General features: G+C 40.5%; 1 protein-coding gene across 1 annotated transcript in view; it reads right to left on the minus strand.

Moving 5' to 3' along the window:
- The window catches only part of cavin1b (caveolae associated protein 1b), a 29,503-nt gene extending 11,749 nt beyond the window's left edge, over window positions 1–17,754 (minus strand). Inside the window, exon 1 of the mRNA XM_038735266.1 lies at window positions 16,935–17,754. Coding sequence (XP_038591194.1) covers window positions 16,935–17,465 — 531 coding nt within the window. The 5' untranslated portion in view covers window positions 17,466–17,754. The remainder of the gene's footprint in view (window positions 1–16,934) is intronic.
- Window positions 17,755–19,524: the final 1,770 nt, after the last annotated feature.

Genomic DNA, 19,524 nt, shown 5'->3' on the forward strand with positions numbered 1-19,524 from the left:
TTACAGAAAGCAAGATGCAGAAAGTTTATGGGAAAAGTGGTTTTAATTTGCCCGTTTCAAAAATCCTCTTCACATTCAAGACCATTGCAAGCTGCATCATGGGTTTTACAGAATGCACAGACTCTCTTGTGTCAGTTGCTGTAAAGACATCATCATTAGGCGAAATAAAATGGAACAACAGGTAAAGAAGTTGGTCACTTTGTGTTTTACTGTTGTTATAAAACCACAGAAATATTTATCAGTGACTTGCTAAAACATTGTGTGTAAAAGTAGCACAATTGGACAAGAACCATAAAGTCAAAAAACTCTCTGTTTACGACATCAGTGGCACTAGTGAAGGTCAGCCTGCTGATGAACATGGGCATTGACCTAACTAGACATATGTTCGCCCTCCAACGTATCCTCACAGCGCCAAAAAATGTTGGCTCAAACTTTTGATCAACAAAGTGTTGACAATAATATGATTATAGTTTTGGTTTTATTAAATAAAAGTGATGAAAATGTGCATTTTGCTTAATTGACCGGCATATGACAGGCACCAGGAAGTTTTCCACCCTTGTTGGCCTGTATTTGTGACCGGCCTTTATTTGTTTGTAGCATTCAGACGCCAGACACCTTGGAGTTCCTGGTGAACTTGTGGAGGCCATTGCCTCAGGTTTTCCTCCTTGCCCCTGCCCTTAGACCACTCTTCTCCGCACCAAAACGTGACAGAAAGTGACTGAACTGAAGCTGAAAACCAGTGACACTGGAAAAAAAACTGTCACTGAAAAAAGAGTGACATGAACAAAATCTGAAGATTGTCATCGAAAAACACATCAGAATGCAAAAAGTGTCCAAATAAAATGAAATCATTTCTAATGTCTGTGTTTAATTTTTCAGTGAAACTTTTGATTTCAGTGCCAAAGTGTTTTGCCTTTAGCTGACAAACTTTTATATCCCCACCCCATAAAATGACTGGTCATATCAGGGCAACAAAGCTGAGCGTTTTGATTAGAGAAATTTTGTGTGTTGTTGCTCATTAATTCAAAATTTTAAATTATGTAAAGATTCCTCCTCTTAAAAGTTACATAGTTTGACTAAGTTATCCTAACCTCAGTTCAACAGAAGAGAGATGACTGCTTGATACTGTTTTCTAACTAAAGCCAATATCAGCCAGCTGATATATTAGTCTAATTCTGATGCCCACCCTGTCAGACTGGCTCGTTTGGGTAATTGATGTGTAGGGATACATTGTTCTAACCAGTCAAGGGACTGTTTTTGTACGTTTCTCATGTGAGTGCCATGGGAAAGAGCGTGATGGTCACACACAGCATAAAACTCTGGGGAGAGAACTCCCTTCTCTCCTCCTGTTTTCCACTCGCCCCCTTTAATCACAGACATTGGACCAGAGAGAGAGAGAGAGAGAGAGAGAGAGAGAGAGAGAGAGAGAGAGATTGCTATATAAAGTGATGGCATGCCGCAGGTCCCTGAGGGGAGAGAAAGCAGGATGAGTCACTATGCCTGTTGCTGCACTAGAGCACAGCACAAACCTTTTTCTTCTTTCATTTCTCTTCCATTTTTTTTTTGACTCGCATCCTTTCATTCTATATTCATTCCTTCTTGCACTCATTCCTTCCCCCTTTCCTTTGTTTCTCTCTTCCTTCCTTGGTTTCTGCTGTCCATGATATCCTTACAGTCAGTGGAGGAAACTTGACTCTCAGACCACTGAGGAGTTAAACGGATCTGTGTCACAGCTCCATGGCAACCAAACAAATATTGTGTGCCAGATAATCTCACAAAAGTGTGTTTTTTATTTAGTTTCACTTGTTCCAAGAAGTTTTTAGAATCACTGACCAATGGCATACCCTTGTTAGCATTGGCCTTTGACCTGTACATAAGTGTCATTTGTTAGCACATGCTTGCTTATTAACATACTGACAACAAGCAGTTTCCAGTTAATGTGTGGCTGTGCTGTAAGCTGTTCATTTTGCTTTATATGTTCCCATGTAAATGCTGAGTTCAGACTTTGCAAGTCATGAATATGAGAAAGGTGGGTGTCATTTTTAAAAAACATCTTTCAACACAGTCTCCCCCATGAAGCTGATCAGCAAAATCAGCACTCTGGGTTTAAATACAACACTCTGCAACCGGATATTGGACTTCCTCACAAACAGACCCCAGTCAGTTCGGATTGGCAGAGTCACCTCCTCCACTCTAGTGCTCAACACCGGAGCCCCCCATGGCTGTGTGCTCAGCCCCTCCTGTTCACCCTGTACACCCACGACTGCAGCCCCCGACATTGGGGAGAACTCTGTGGTGAAGTTTGTGGATGACACCACCATCATCGGCCGGATTTCAAACAATGATGAGAGTTCACATCGGGAGGAAATTCATAATCTTAGAACAGCCTACTGCTCAACGTCAGCAAAACTAAGGAGCTGATCTTTGATTTCAGGAAACAGGAGATAAAGACACACTCTCCTGTCTACATGAGCTGAGGTGGAGCAGGTGAACAGTTTCAGGTTCCTGGGAATCAGCATCACAGAGACCCTGACATGGTCGTCTCACATCTCCACGCTGGTGAAGAAAGCTCAGAAACGACTGGATTTCTTGAGGAAGCTTAAGAAGGCCAAATTCCCACGGCAAGTTCTTGTCAGCTTTTGCAGAGGAGCAATAGAAAGCATCCTGACTGGAAAAATAACTGGCATGGGATGTGCACGGCCCAGGACCGGAGGGCTCTGCAGCGAGTGATTAAACTGCTCAGAAGATCATTGGTACCCATCTCCCGAGCATCAGTCATATCGGTGAGGTGAGTTGCCTGCGCAGAGCCCAAAGGATACTAAAGGACAGTACCCACCCAGCTACAGCCTGTTCACCCTGCTGCCTTCTGGGAAGAGATATAGTTTCTGCAGTTTCTGCTGCTGCACCACCAGACTGCAGAGCAGCTTTTCTCCCCAAGCTATCAGACTCTTAAACTGTAATTCATCCTTAGCACTGCTCCACTGATCATTGAATATAGTTTATTTCTGTTTACCGTTCTTATAATTGATTCTGTATTAATGTATATTGTCTGCTACACAGCAGAAGGGAGTTACAAACTCAATTTCACTATATAACCTGTTATATTGTGACAATATAAATCTACCTACCTTATAGTTCACTGAATTTGCCGCTGTGGGTGACCAAAATAAGATGTCCTGATGTTTTTGTCAAGTAATTCACTGCATTATGAATAACATAATAACAAACTGTTTTTGCATTAAATCATGCACGGGGGACCTTTTCAATTTATTGTCCCAGACATCCTACCTTCCTCATTTTGTGTCTGAATGGTCTTCAACTGACTAGCACTGGCTGCTGGTGGCTGCTCACATCAGATCCAAGGCACTGGTTCTTGCCTGCCATGCTGTGAATGTCTCAGGTCCATCTTACATCCAGGACATGGTCAAACCGTACGCTCCAGTTCGTCCTCTGCAACAACAAGGGGGGCCCAGCTACCACTCAATCTCGACTGTTTGTGGTCCTGGCTCCACAATGGACAGCTCACCATTGTCATCAGGACAGCAGAAACCCATGTTTTCAACACATTTTCCAATGCAGACAAAGAACATATCAGTTCAGACTGCGCCATGGCCCATAAATAAGAAAAACACTCTCTATTGCTTATAGTTTCAAATGTAGCACTAGAAGCAGTTCAACAGTTCAAGTAGATATTCTTGCATGATTCTATATCCACATGGATTATTAGAGTTATTGTAAGTCACTTTGGATAAAAGCATTAGCTATGTAAATGTAATGTAATGTCAGAAACTAAGCAACTAAAGAAATGTCCTGAAATGTAGAACAGTTCTTCAATCAGTCAATCAGTCATCCATTGTTAATATTTCCATCACCTCCATTCTCTCCTGATCTTGTCAGATTGTTGTGTTATTTTGTGGCCAACATGTGATGACAGTATTTCCTACAGTGTTTAAACACAACAGGCTTCTTTGTGTATTCAGGATGTGGAGCTTCAAACAACACTTTTCTATTTAAACATATAGGTGCTTTGTAAGGATACATCCATGAATCTAGCATGAATAAGGATTTCTTGAGGTGTTTCCAAGGCTGCAGACACGTGTATGCGAAGCAGCTCTGAGCTGTTTTCATGCTCAAGCCTTCAGCTCTCACTGCAAGATAAAGCTTGCCATTGTAGACTATCACTGGAGGTTGTTTTTATGACATACTTTAGTTTGTGGGTACTCTGATCATGTAGGAGCACACAGAAACACACACACACACACGCAAATGCCTCCCTACAATCCTTTGTAGTGAGTAACCGCAGAACCCTATAATTAATAATTCCTCCTGTGAGTGATAACATTGATATGGATACTATGAACCATTCCAGTGCCATATTCAAAAACAACTTTCTGCAAATACACCAGATGAGCCATTCAGAAATGTTACGTTGTACTTGCACTTCAACCTTCAGTTGAATTCTAATGAAAGGAATGTAATTATGATGAGATGAGCAGCTGATGCTTGGCAGCCCTGTCCGCCTCCTCTCTGGCCCTCTCTGGGTCTATGTACTGTTCCCCAGGCTTGACTAACAGGGATTTGGACAGCGAGGGATGACAGTGATCGTTCCCATGGCCACCCGTGTTACTCTTTCCAATAACAATGGAGGGGGGTGATGTTTATGGAGAGATTTATGGAGCTGCAGAAGAAAGGACCTCTTCTTCTGCTGGTTTCTCCGGTCCTCCTCTGTACAGTGTGTCCTCCGCTTTAAGCTAACAGGAATGATAGGCTACTGATGGGCACAGTTTGAGATTGGAAACTGAGATTGGCCACTCATTTTCAAAGGGATTCAGTGATTTTGTAATGTTCAGGGACAATTGCGAGAAACAGACAAAAACTGAAATCCTCACTGTACTGTCTAGTATAGGAGCAGCTCATTAGACTGTCTGGTGAATGCCCACATTTTTCAAGCTCCATGTCTCCAGTTTGTAACGCAGTCTTTCTGTTTTTAGCCAAAACTCAAGCTGAGGTAACTGATGACATCATCTAGTTAACTGTTGGTGCTCATATTTATCTTCAAATATTAATTTAGCGACCTGTCTTAAAATATAAACAGCTGAGATGATGCTCAGAGAACATACTAAAACATGCAACCTTTTAATCTTTTCTACAGAGTTCCTTAACATTCAATTGGAGAGACTTTTATTAAAGGATTTATTCAACATTTTGGTAAATAAGATTTTTCTCTTTCTTTTTGAGAGTGAAACCATAAACAATAAGATATATAACAATCTCACATCTGTTTGTTAATTACAGAGCTGGACATGATTAGGTCCTGGAACTAATTCTTGGACAACAACAGCCAAGCACAGTGACTGTGTGCAGCTTCCTGTAGTCTTGTCGTCACAGTGAGGTTGTCGGGTTTGGCACCATACAGCCTATACATAGACCAGGTTCTGAATGGTTCTGGAAACATGCTGTTGTTTTCATTTTGTCAGCTAGTTTTAGTTTTAGTCTTAGTCCTGAGATCAAAAGTTTTAGTCATATCTGGTCATCCTCATCCTTTTTTACTTAAAATCAAATTTAGGTGACTCAAACTGATATTTTATTTAAGTTTTAGTCGACAAGAACACTTCGCATTTAAGTCATCAAAAGATTATTCGACAAAAATGTTGTGAACATTTTGTCTAGTTTTAGTCAAGACCAAGAATAAGCATTTTAATCAAAGTAAAAGTAATGAAAAATGACAGGTAGTATGACTGATAACGCAGCTTTGCAGAGAGGCTGTCTTGTCTGATGTTACTGATTTAAGCACTGCATCCAGACATTAAACATGAACGAAAGAACTAACACGTACGACCCCACAAATAAAGACCATTCTGTGGCTTGTTGTTGTTGACTGTCTTATATCACTACATGACGATATTGTAAAGACAGTCAACAACAACAGACAATAACTTAAAAAGTAAAAAATCTCATTGCTTACATTTATTCATTTAGCTGATGCTTTTATCCAAAGCGACTTACAATTGCTATACATGTCAGAGGTTGTAAGGCTCTAGAGCAATTAAGGGTTAAGTGTCTTGTTCAGGGACACAATGGAGGATAGATCAAAGTGGGGAGTTGAACCTGGGTCTCTCAAACCAAAGGCAGGTATCTTATCCATTGCGCCATCACCACCCCCCATTGCCTCAGTTTCTAGGTGATGCGCCTTGATGTGTCTGTTCTCATTTGCAGTATTCTGACAGCTATTTTATAACAGCACAGCATCTCAACCACCTCCTAACTCCAGTTCTGCATTTAACACACAGACATGGATATAAGATTGATATCCATCCTTTCACTTTTGAAAAGAAAGTGAATAAACAAGTGTTTCAAAATATTGAATTATTCATTTAAAACCTATAAACTCCTAAAAAGTTGGAGCCAATTTGCAACAAAAGCTCTTTTCAGTCAAAGAGCATGTGTTCAGCTCCCACTGAGGCTCCTTTCCTCTAACTCTAACAGATGACACAATAGTAAATCTACTGTTATCTGAGACCAAAACTACCAGCTCTGAAATGACTCCATACACTAAACAAATTGGATGTTTGGGACTCACCAATGGAACAAGTTAAAGACCTGAAAGAGCTCATTACAGCAAGCAAGGCAGAAATACATCTGCTGAAAATGACTGTTTCCACTTTGGAACCCAATTTGATGAGAATAAGAGAAGAATTCACTGAAGGAAACCATGCTGGACCTACGCAACGGCAAGTGCTGGGGGATGACCTACCCATGAAATGTTCTTCTTATAATGAGATCAAAGGGATAACTTGTTGTTTAAATACAATTACCACTTGTACCATTATCACTATGTATTTTTGTGCATACATCCCAATCAGTGATCTCTTAATTAGCCATAACTACTATCATTCCAGGCTGGAATTTTACCAAATGAATGGTCAAACCACGGCCAGTGATCTGTCAACTATTCCTGCAGCCTGTTATTTGTTTGTGGTATGTGTGTGGATAGGCGGTACATTCTGCTTTAAATAAGTAAAGAAAGAAAGAAATTGTTATTGTTGTTGTTATTCACTTACTGGGAATATTGTCGGTTTTGTCACAATGTCTGTAATCTGTGGTGTTTCTTGTGTCATTGTCTGAATTTAAAGGTAAAAAACTAAATAAATATATTAATGACGTGGTTTTCTTATCTCAAGATAGCATGAACCTCGTTCTCAGCTTTTCTTGGAATCATACCTCAAGGCAGAATGTTGTTTGTGTGTCACTTTGTAGTTTTTTTAAGTGAGTTTCACCACAGAGTCATTCCATTTGAAGACAAAAAGGAGTCCCAGAACCTACACAAAAATACACAAAGGGCTACTTTTAATGTTACCAAGAGCATCAGTTGTTATGCTTATAGGTTCATCTTTGACTTTGGAAGTTGTACAAAAAATCTTAACAATTACTAGTTTTCTTCCAGAGCTTGGCCTGACTTTATAATTGTTATCATATGACCAAGGTATTTAAAGTCCATGACAACTAAGAAAACTTCATTTGCTGATGAAAGCCAAGAGATGTGGCTGAAAGAGCTGAGAAAAAATCTAGTAAGTGGACTTTCAGTTCCAGATTATTTGTCAAGTCCATTGTTATGTTGAGATCTACTGTTTTAAACAAAGCAACATTCAGTGAAATGAGCCAGTTTAAGTTAAAGACTCAATAATCATCACTAAACATGTTATAAACTTTAGAAATGTTGTAGATCAAAGACGTGATCCTGACATTCAGTTCATAATTGAACTAGATAACTAGATGATTTATCACAAATGTTCCTCTGTTCAGGGCCCATAATTTAACTAGCCATGAGAGGATTCAAAGCTGGAATCATATGACGGAGTGGATCATATGAGGAAACAAACTACTGTTTTCAATAACCACAGCTTTCGACTATGAGTCATCAATGTCTGACTCATGTGGAAAAGTTTCTACTTGGAAATAAAAATGATTTGGGGTAAGACAAGGATCTGAAAAATAATTTCTCTATTTGTGTCAAGTGAGCAGCATTAGTGCAGATTTGTCACGCATTTCACCAAAGCTGAAAAATTGTGATGGTAATTTTGAACAGCTGAGTTTTTAACTAGCTATTGAATATCCAAAGGTGTGGAAAAGTAGTGCAGTGGACTGAAACTTGTTTCGAATGAATTTTTACCGTGCAGAGGGATTCTACAACTTAATGTGTAAACAAGCTCAAGAAATGGGAGCACTTTTCCACTGTTCCTTTTGTCCTTGGTATACACAGCCTCACTTGGTAGGTAATGTATTTCAGAAGCATTTTATGTTATATTTGTTGAAATTCTCTTTACATCCAGACAGCAATCAATAAATTGTGTGAAAGAATGAAAGAAATCCAGTATGTGTGGCTGATACAGGACCGTAATAAGCGCAAGGCCTACCTGTGCACACTCATGGTAGTACTGTCTGGGACAGAGTCATCAGCAAAACATATATTAGCCAACAAAAAGAAAATCAAACAGTTAAAGTGTACGCTCTATTTAGAATATTTTTAGCTCTTTTTACTTGCCATCAGGCTGAAATTTCCTTTGAAACAGTAGAACATCCGTATTCCTACGCATAAGTGCAACTTGTCTGCGCACTGTATTACCCTGCCAGAGATCGTGATTTTGCACAGTTCTCTTCAGAGAAGAGCTGCAAACAAGGAGTTATCTCAATGTTGCACGTTTACTATTTATGTCTAGATTCAATGCAACTAGCCACAGCTTTCTATGCCCAATATCATTCACAGGTGCACGGTGTAATCTACATGGTGATGACCAGGACATGTCTTTGTACAGCCCGGAAAAACACAAGCACGCACCATCTTTTAGAAAAGTGAAGTTCGATTTCAGTCTGGTCTCACAACAACCCTTTCAGATCTAAACAGCTGATCTCTTGCCACATTTTACAAGGCATGACCAAGTTGCACTCATGCACAGAAATATGGAAGTTCTTCAGTTCAGAAAATGTGGTTCCAAAGGAAATTGCTGTTTGACAAACAGAGTGTTCACTTGACCGTGTCCACAGCACATAGTGTAGCTTTCACAATTTAAAAAACTTAACACAAATGTGTGTGTGTTTGTGTGTGCACGTTTAAGTACACTTTAATCTCAAATGGTATAAACTAACTGCCCTGAGACCACATTCCGAAAGAAAGAGTGAGTTTACCAAACCTCAGTAGCGTGCCCTGCTTTAGGCTAGCAGCTCGAGGCTACATTAGCCACTACCAGCATCACACCCCAGTCTCCAGCTGAACTGTCAGTGGTGCCGGGATTTGACAATGATGTCTCTTGCTCTGCTACATAAATTTAAAAAATAAAGTTCAATAATGAGTCATGAGCCAATGCTCTAGGAGTTTTGATGGTAAGTTAGTGAAGTATTCAGCCATGGTGGTTGCCATGCAGGTCTTGACCATCACTTAACAGGTGTGTATGCCTTGAGTCAGAAAATACTCCAAAGCTAATAAAATAAAGGACCTCAAAGCACAAGGGTTTATGGTTATAAGGATTTTATTATCATTTGTTACTGGGATAACAAATTGAACCAAGGATGAGGAGCAATGGCACCTTAGTTTATGATCCAAAGAACTCCTTGAAACAATGCCCAACAAAGCCATGTTAAAAAAAGAGAAAATTTACCTTTTTCAAACTTATGACTGAGGAAAATGTCTGAATGTCACGCATTAACAAACAAGCTGATGTTGTGGCCTGTATATCAACACCACTTGTCATGGCCCGACTTCGGATCTTCAAAACCAAACAGGAACACAAGGCCTTTCCTCCTCACAATCAAACAAGTATGTGATAGCTGCTATTTTTAGATGCCTCTCCCCTTCTCTTTCTCTGTCTCCATGAGACCTCAGTTACTTCCCTCTCTCTCCGCTTGATCCTCTTTCCCTCCTCCTCTCATTCTCTCTTCCCCTTCCACCTCATTTTGTCAACAAGCTCTTGTCAGTGTCCTGACCATGTTGCCTGACATGCACACCATCCCGACCTACTGTACCAAAGCCAAAAACACTCCACCATAAAAGCACAGCTCGCAGCTGAAACAATGTTACACACAATCTGGCCTGTAAACTGAGCCGGGAACATTTCTGCCTCACATGTCCATATATGGGCCTGGATTGACCTGTGTGAGAAGAATGGGTTCACTCTTGATAAATTTACATGCAACGCTTTACTGGGATTCTGATCGCTCCCAGGCTGTTGGTGAAATGTATACTTTACAGTGTTCCAGATCTGGTTTAAATCTTTAAAGGGCAAAATTTTCAGAATACCTAATGTGTAAATCATTTGGATGAAGCTGTGATCACAGTAAAATAAGATGACTGACAAGGTCCCACTGATTGAAATGTGCAGAGTGTGGATGCAACAGGTGTTTTGGGTGGTGTTGGTGAAAAGGACAGCATAGCATAGAGGAGGAAAAAAATCTGTTCCGACAGGTTGTTTGTGAAGTGTTCTTTGTATAGTCCAAGATCTTTGACTGATTCATTTAAAGGGCAGGAGAAGGAGAATAAAAAAAAGTTGTGCTAAGGGGGGAAAAGAAAAACAGGCATTTTGCTGCTAGAAAATTGGCTACATCACTCACAAAAAATTTGGTGGTGCTGTATTGACTACTTGCAGTTCTAGTTGGCTGGCAAGCCAACTGCTGACTAGCCCCATTATGTTAAACAGCACTGGGTTTTTGGTGGATTTGTGATTGCATTGATTTATTTGAAATTAGTTGATTGTACTCCAAAACATTGCTGTTTTAAATTCCAGTTTGTCTTTTAAACACTTCTCAAAAGAACACAGTGATACTTCATATTTCAGACTTTAAATGATGAACTACTGGCAGTTCTTTTTAAAACACTTGATAGTTTTTCAGAATTACTTACTGAATAATTAATTACTGAATAACCACCGAATGAAAAAGAGAAATAATCTAATGACAGGAGATGGAAGAAAATAAATAAATAGTTGTAAGGGAGGGATGGTGTGTAGGGCGGGGTGGGGTGAGGAGGTCACGATAGGGAGTGAATTATTCTGGTGGGTGGAGGAGCAGGGCAGAGGGAGGAAGAGCACTGTGTCTGATTCCACATGAGGAGGAGGAGGCAGGAGGACGTTAGAGAGCTGGGGATGTTTGTGCTATGAATCAGCTGTTTAAATATGGTCCCTGCTTTTCATTGCAACACACCCATTTACTCCTTGTATAAAGTAGATGAACATCTCCTCTTCTTCCAGTTTACTTACTCTCCCACATACAGTATATCATTCCACCCTGCCCGTGGAGAAAACTCCTCGAGTCAATCTGTAACATATTCTACCTGCACAGTATGTATTTCTCTCAGTCTGCTGTCCGTGCTACAGGTGGTAATAGCGTACCTTGATAGATTGTCTAATCCTGTAAGTTACTAAAATTGTTATATGCAGCAATATAGAGATTTGTGAAATACTGCAAGACATTCTCCTAATAAACTTAAGCAGCCTATAAGGACCTACTTTGAGCTCTGGGTGGAGTGTGTTGCTAGCACAATCCTCTCAAGAACTGCAATGTAAGATTATTTATTTATTGACATGCCCTCCTATTAGTTTGTATTATAATTGATCAGTTAAATCTCAATGACTCATTCTGTGGACTGATTAAAGCTGCATTTATAGATTTTTGGCCACTTGGGGGCAGAACAAGCTGAAAACACAACACTGACATACTATCACCTCATAAAGTTGTTATGGCTAATGTGTTGGCAAGCAGATGCTTAGTAGACACTGAGCAACATTAGCATTTATTTGGACTTGTGTTTGTGTCCACCTGATAAATCACTGTTCTTTAAGCACTGGTTAAAAACATCTGACTTCAAATGCTCCACTTTCTTGAACACAAGTTAGTTGCTAACTTTGTATGTCTCCAATGTGGTGCAGTACAGGTACAGTGGGCAGTGCTGATTGTTGCTGAATTTAGCTTTCTGCTGGATCTCAAAAGGGGTTTGTTGAGGCTAGAGTTGTAGGCCAGAAAATCAAAACAATAAGCTGAAAAAAAATGGTCAGGGCTGCAGGGAACTATAGAGTTGGTTATCATTCTCAGTGGCTTTTCGACCCCCTAAACATTACACACATTATTAATTGTGTTCATATTATTATAAAAATGTCTTGATATAGGATCAGAACTGGATAGTACAGCTTTATTGAACCAATATTTGCATCACTTGCTCGCTCTGATTCTCTCTCTCACATACACAGTGTTATCACATTCCAGGTACGTGCGGTAACCTCGGTTCTCTGGCAGCACATGTTCTCAGTTGTCAAGGAACTGAACACAGATGTAAGGGAGTAAATCTCAGTCTTACTGAACATTCAGACTTAAATGAGCCAAAGACACACACACCCCAGCAGACATAAGCATACACTCCCAGAGGAGGACAGGTGTTCATGCTAACAGGGAGACAGTCACGTCCAGCTGATGTGCTGACAGAGCGGCTGCTGATTAGTTTCCACTTACGCATGATACAGTAGCCTAAGCTAGTCCAGCATACCAGTGGCCTTGAGGGGTATTGTTTGTAGTATTGCTGCCATTAAACACAGGTGGTTTTGATTGGTGTTTGACTGATACTTAATTTTGACTGATCATAATAATTTGTGCTAGAATGAAAAATAATGTAATGTGATTAATGGCATGTCAAAAAAAAATACTATAATGGTAAAACACAATTGAACCAAGGTAGAAACACATCCATGCATGCTTGTGTGGAACCAGGTCACTATGTCTTCCTGTAGACTACCAGGAAGCCTTTGTAGTCATGACATTGTTTTTTCATGAGAAATAAAGATCAACAAAGACATAAATCCCATCAGTCTTAGCCTTGTTAGGACCACACTTGTGTAGGGAGGAGTGTGGCCAGGAGGGAGTGGGGAGAAGACTGGTGGGTCGACAGCCGCTAATAAAGCAGAGATTAAACACCCTATGCTCCACTACAAAGCCCTCGCGCTGTGTCCTCCCTGCGTGAGCTGGCCTTCTGTAACAGTAAACACCACTCAATAACAGTGTGCTCTCAGCAGACTGCCGGGGCAGGGCTTTTCACTTACAAATCAGGGGTGTCCGAATCTAATTCCCACTTCACATGGACTGAAAAGTGAGAAGCACTTTGGAATAATGTTTGGAAGCTATCAGAAAACAACATATTTTGCTAGGTTGTTAGGCTCACAAAACCACAAATAGACTCATATTAGGTCATGAACCCCCAGTGGATAAGATTATTACACCTACATTGGAACGTTGATGTTGACGTAAGGAGATTCTAGCTGTGGGAGTGAAAAAATATAATTCTCGTGCATTCTTTAATAATACCAGCTGAATTAAAACCATTTTAAGATCTAGTGCTGTAGCAAGAATGCTGCTGGTGTCAGGAAGAAGACACTGTGATTTATTCTTTGTTGCAGTGTCTTTGAAATGACCTTGTTCTTCAATGGTATAAAGGTCAATTCAGAGACACTGGAAAAATGGGATCATTAAAGAAGCACCAAAGAGCTATGGAAAGACACACTTTGCCCACAGTAATCAATAATAACCAATATCAGAATAGGTACCCACACAGTAGAAATTCCCACAGCATTACACCCTTAATCCCTAACTTCACATACTGTTCGTTTGTACCTACATGTATGTATCAGTACCATAGATTGTATATCAAAAAAGTTGAAGTAGCCATCGTGACGTTACCCATTTGTGGATTACTGCTCTGATGCCTTGAGTTTGGCATATTGGCCATCGCCACCTTGGTTTTTTGGAACCAAAAGTCACCATATTTGGGTGAGAGGGTGAAGCTGAGGTGGGATAGGTATTGTTACACCTGACAGGTTGCCATGTTAGCAACTTCTCAATCACAAGGCAAAATATACCCTGCTTTAATGTGTATTTTCCACTAAATGGGACCATCATTTACTAAATGAACATCATGCTGTGTTGAAGAAGACTTGAAACTAACAACTGAAGAAAGTGCTTACTGAGGTAATAAATCAGCTGAGAAGTATCTCATAGACTTCTATACAATTGGACTTCTCTTTGAAACCATTGGAGTGGCCCCCTGCTGGCCATCAGAGAGAATGTTTTGAGGCACTTTCACAGAGGCTTCACTTTTCAGAGGTGGGGGTCCACGCTTGATTCGTACACACTGTACTGGTACACCATTGATACAAATAATGACATTGTAAATTTGGAAGAATTGTTATCTTGATGTTCTTGTACTTGAGTGTACTTAAAGGTGCAAAATTAGCTCAAACTCTCTGTAAGTATTTGTTATTAAACAATGCATGACATAGTACATTTTTGATTATTATCTTTATGCTTGGTCATTAAAGAATTGTGCCCAAGATTTGTAAAATAAACTTGCTCTCTGGTGAACGCACTGTGATGGAGACACTGCTTCTAAATGACCTCAAACATATCTTTGACATTTCTCTTCTAACATATACACAAATATAACTGATACACCAAAATATCTGATAAAATTATTGGCTAATAATATTACTTTGGTTTGGATTTATTTCTGTGCTTGCAATGAAACCCTTTAATGGGTCACAGCAGTGTGAAAATCATTTTTGGACTACAAATACAGACTACTACTAGAACTACTGATACTACTACTGCAGATTTGCGTTTGCATGGAGGTATCGACAGTACTAATGAGTCCAAACAAAGGCCAAGTGTTATTGTGTTCATACACTGTCCATGTAACCAAATAAACAGTGTTAAAGTTCACGGGGGGTGGAATCTTTCTCTGTCTACTGCTGATTTTGAAAGAATCTGAAGGGCAACAGAGGAGCACAGAAAATTGAAAACAGAACAACATATTGTGGTTTTTCTTTTTTAATGAAGATGAATCTAACGTTTTGTCATACTTGGCAACCATAAACAAAGCCAGTGTTTTGAGTTAGAGAGGGAGACAGAGATTGGCATTTCAGGGGGAGTTTCTCTTGCCACAGGCCAAGCTGTTGGCTCACACTAGCAAAATCCCAACCCGTTCTGTTTTTAACTGTGTGGAAGTTTGTAGACCGGAAGCCCCTTAGCTTCAAGACCTTATTTGATACTAATTATATTGTTTATGATCCCTTTAGATTGAGAAACAGTTCAGTCATCAAATTCCTTCAGATGTGATGACACAGATTATTAGCAATTTCTTACAGAGAACTCTGCCCTGCTCATCTGCGGATCATTATATATAAAATCTTGTGCTGGTATGCCAAGGACAAGGGAGTAAAATATATTGTGTAAGCATGTTAGAAGAATAATGCACAACAATCCACAGTCAGACAGTCTGGGTTGCTTGAAACTGAGCTCTTTTGACTTCTGCCCAGCTGACAGAGACAGAGAGAGTGAAGCTGGTCCAAGCCATGATGTCTGAGTCAGGGGTGGAAACTCTGAATGTTCTCGCGCCACTTTGCAAAAAGCTGCAAGCTATTACACATCACACTGCAGCCTCACAGGCTAAAAAAAGAAACACGGCTCCCCTCAACTCCCCTCAAAGAAATTTTTTTTGCCCTCTGTCTTTTCAAATGAAACGTCTAACCTTCCTCTCTCCTGTCCCTTTCCCTCTGCTGCTGTTCCTCAGCCTTAAACAGAACCTTGAGTGTACTTGTGGTATTTTCCACTTTGTTTTAAAAAAGGAAAAGAGTGGAATTACTTTCCAAAGGGATTCCATATGACTTGGGCAGTTAGTGAGCTTGGCTCACATGTGAAGGCTTGTATTCTTCCTTTAGTCATGTAGTCATATATAGTCCTATGGTTATATATATAAATATCTGGATGCCACCTGTAGAGTTTTGAACGACTGAACAGTAGATTTGAGGTGTGGTTGGGGTTGTGTATTACATCTGGGAGGTTAACATTCACACACCTATAATTTCTAACAGAACTGCTAAAACAAATGTCTGTATGTATCATGTATGTATCATGTATTTATCATGTATGTATCATGTATTTATCATGTATGTATCATAGCGCCACATAGAGAATGTGTGAACACTAAGTAGCTAGAAGCTTGATGTTATTTAAGTTTATGTACTATTTTATAAAAGGTCATTTATGAATACTCAGAACACCAAACTGGAAAATGACTAGGAGCTGTGTTTTCCGATAAGTAAGTGTGAGTAATGTATCCGGTAACTGTTTCCCATAGGTGTGGATGTGTACCAGCAGTCTTTTTGACAAGTTATATTGGATTATGTATTTTGTTTTTCAGCATAAAAACATGATTTGTTTTATACTTTAAATACTACAATATGGGTTAAAGGTCACACTGTACATATCATTATTATACTATAGTGTCTATATGCCCTTTGCTACTGTTTCTGGTAAGATGCTAAACTGCATTTCATTATGCTGGTACTCACTCTGGTTTGTTCTTCTAGATTTGGGGAGGATTAGGATATGTTCTATGCATAAATTCTATAGAAGCATCAGTGCTGCAACACGTAGCCCGTACTGTGCATATATTGAATATTCTTGTTTATTTTGAGTGATTATGTATGATAAAGTAGCAGGCAATACAGAAGAGTTAAGAATACCTGTGTTTCTTAAATATTATCTGTTCTGTAGAAAAAACATTACTTTCTAAGTGGCATGTTTTTGGTACTGCAGGGTCAGCTGAACACACACAGCAACACCTTGAGGTAACCTTTAAACACTCCCTGATATCCTCAGCAAACTCAGTAAGATCTTTGGCAAACCAACACTTTTCTGTTCATTTGTAACAAACCACCCCTGGGTTTTTGGGAAAGTGATGTGGCAGTGACATTCAAAATCCCAATGCTCTGTTTGGCACAGCCCTGGGCCACACCCATCCCTAAACCAATAAGGCGTACTTTACATACACAACCTTCCACTCAAACAGACAAACTACAACCACACATTGATACCTGTATTTATACACGCATACACTCTCTCACCTGGTAGATCATGACTTTAAAGTTGCGTCTCTTAAGCAGCTCAGCCTCGTTGCTCTCCAGCTTCTTGATCTGGCCTCCTTGCTTCTCCAGGGTGGCCCGCACTGTCTTGACATTGACGCTCACCTTGCGCACCTTCTCCATCATCTTATTGACACTGTTGGACGTGGTGTTGTGGCTCTTGGCTAGTTTGGTCAGCTCACCCTGAATGCTGGTCACTGAACGCTCCATCTCCTGCTGCCTGACCTCCAGCCCGGTCTGAGTCTGCTGGATTTGGTCCACTGCCCCGATGATCTTGTCAAGCAAAGACAGCACCATGACCCCATTTACCTGAGGGTCTAGCTTCACCACCTCGTCCTTGTCTTCGGCGACATCCCCCTCTGTGCTCATGGTGGACACCTCTTTCTTGGCTGGGACATGGGTATCGTCTTCGTCATCTGAGGGTGGGAGGTTTACCTCATCGTCTGAGATCTCAGTGAGGGTTTGAGGCTCGAAATGGGCACTTGAGGATTCCAGTGCTTCCATGGCTGCCATCTCAGTGAATTTGTAGTGTACAGTCAGCTAATCAACTTTTCTTCACCACTGGTTCTTCTAGATTCCTTATTAGAGCTTTTTCACCTGATTCTCCGTTTCTTTAGATCTCTGTTCTTTTCCCCTCCTACTTCTCAACTCACTTATCTCTCTCCAGCATACATGCACTTTGTCTCTCTTTCTCACTGTCTGTCTGTCCTGTCTACTTCAAATCCCTGGACTCAGGCCAGTGTGCAGGGGAAGCCAAGCGATGCTGGATGTTACCACATGAGCGTTTTGATGTGAATGCCACAACAGGCAGAGAAACCCTCCAGTCAAGCTGCAGCCGGCAGACCTTCCTCCCCTTTCCCCCCAATGGACACTCCCCTCTCCTCAAACCCTCCCTCATCTCCTCCCTAAATACACACACACATCAGCAAGACTCCACTTACAGCCCAACCCCTTGATGATTCAATAACACGCCCCTTTGGTCCAGCATTGTCCCATCAGCATGGTTGGAATAGTTAGAGCAGAGCTGCACTGATCTGCTATACAAGCTCAGGCACAACAGAAGGAGGAATGTGAGGCAGGATTTGTTCCTTTTTCCACTCCTTTCTATGCAGAGTGTGTTCAGTTCACGGAAGGCAGGGCTGGATTTATTATGGATGAAAGACACCAAGAAGGAAAAGGGCATAAAATAAAAAGATCTTTTGATGAATTCTAGGAGTGGTGTTGCTGTAAAAGTAGTGGACTAACGTTTGCCTTCACACGTAGTGTGAGGACTCTGGCTGCAGGGTTTTGGATGAGATGGAGCCTTCCCGTCTGATGTGGTTCAGAGTATTGCCCTTCCATAAACTTGGGAGACAGATTAAAGAATTTAAGATCTTAAAAAGAATGGTCAAAATCAAAGCAATGGGAATAACCTGACTTTTAGTCTCAAGTATGGCTCCACCTCCCAAAACCCACACTTCATGTTAAGTAAACTGTTGATGCACCATATATTTTTCAAATATTGTATAACAATAACACTCATGGAATAAATAGAGATGTCGATTTATCAGCAGGAGCACTATGCTACCAATCATACAGACTGACTAATTTATACATAAAGATTTAAAAACATGGCTGAAACTCTTAAACTGTCTGTAGTGCTAGGGAGAAAATAAACCAAACACCAATACAGGTACTAGACAGTGAGCACGTACAGCACTTGAATCAACAGCCAGTAGTGGCAATTCAGACAACTCAGCACCTTCTGGAGAGAAGAGACTGCAGCCCTGACTAGAAGCATGCTTCATCTGTGTAGTCCGAAAGTAAAAGAAAGACTCCTTTTAATGGGTGTAGTGGACGGATCTTTCCACAACTACTTGATTATGTCTTTATACATTTTAAGCAAGATTCACCACAGCTGCGTGAATTAGCCTGTAGTTGGAAAACTCATCCATTTATCCACTGAGCCTGCTGTAGATTCAGTAAATACAGTCAGTAGTTGCAACTGCATAGTGAAAACCGAGCAGCCTGATTACGTATTAGTTGCCATGGGTAAAGGTCCAAACAACTGCAAGGAGAAATGTCCATGGAAATCAATTTTCCATAGAGTACCTTCCAGTCATTACCTTTTACTCCATATGCACCTCAGCTCTCCGCTCTCCTATCTTCTCCACACCAAATAAACTCTTGGAAAAAACATTCTAATGCATACTAATTATGAAAACCACATAGCACTCCGGAATGAGGCAGAAAGCTATCTTTGAAAAGCTGTTTCTCATAGAATTGTGCCACAGTAATTTATGTACATTATGGGAGTTCCATGCTTCCAAAATTGCTTGCTGGAAGCAAGCCAGTGTCCTGGTTTAAACCCTGCGCCATGTGGAACTGAGAGGGGGTGAAACTTTACTGTGGCTGTTTGCAAGAGGAAATTTTCTACAGGAACTTGTTAGTTCTGACTCAACACTTGGCCAGTAGTGGACCATTCCAACCACATTTGGTAGACTTTATTCTCAGGACATTTAGAAGAGTGGCTTTGGTAGCACTTTGTGTCATAAGCATCTTACAAGCACAATTATCATCTAATCAGAGCTTG

This window comes from Micropterus salmoides, unplaced genomic scaffold, assembly GCF_014851395.1.
Source record: "Micropterus salmoides isolate LMB-PRFRI ecotype aquatic unplaced genomic scaffold, ASM1485139v1 Ms_hic_scaffold_21, whole genome shotgun sequence".
Lineage (NCBI taxonomy): Eukaryota > Metazoa > Chordata > Actinopteri > Centrarchiformes > Centrarchidae > Micropterus > Micropterus salmoides.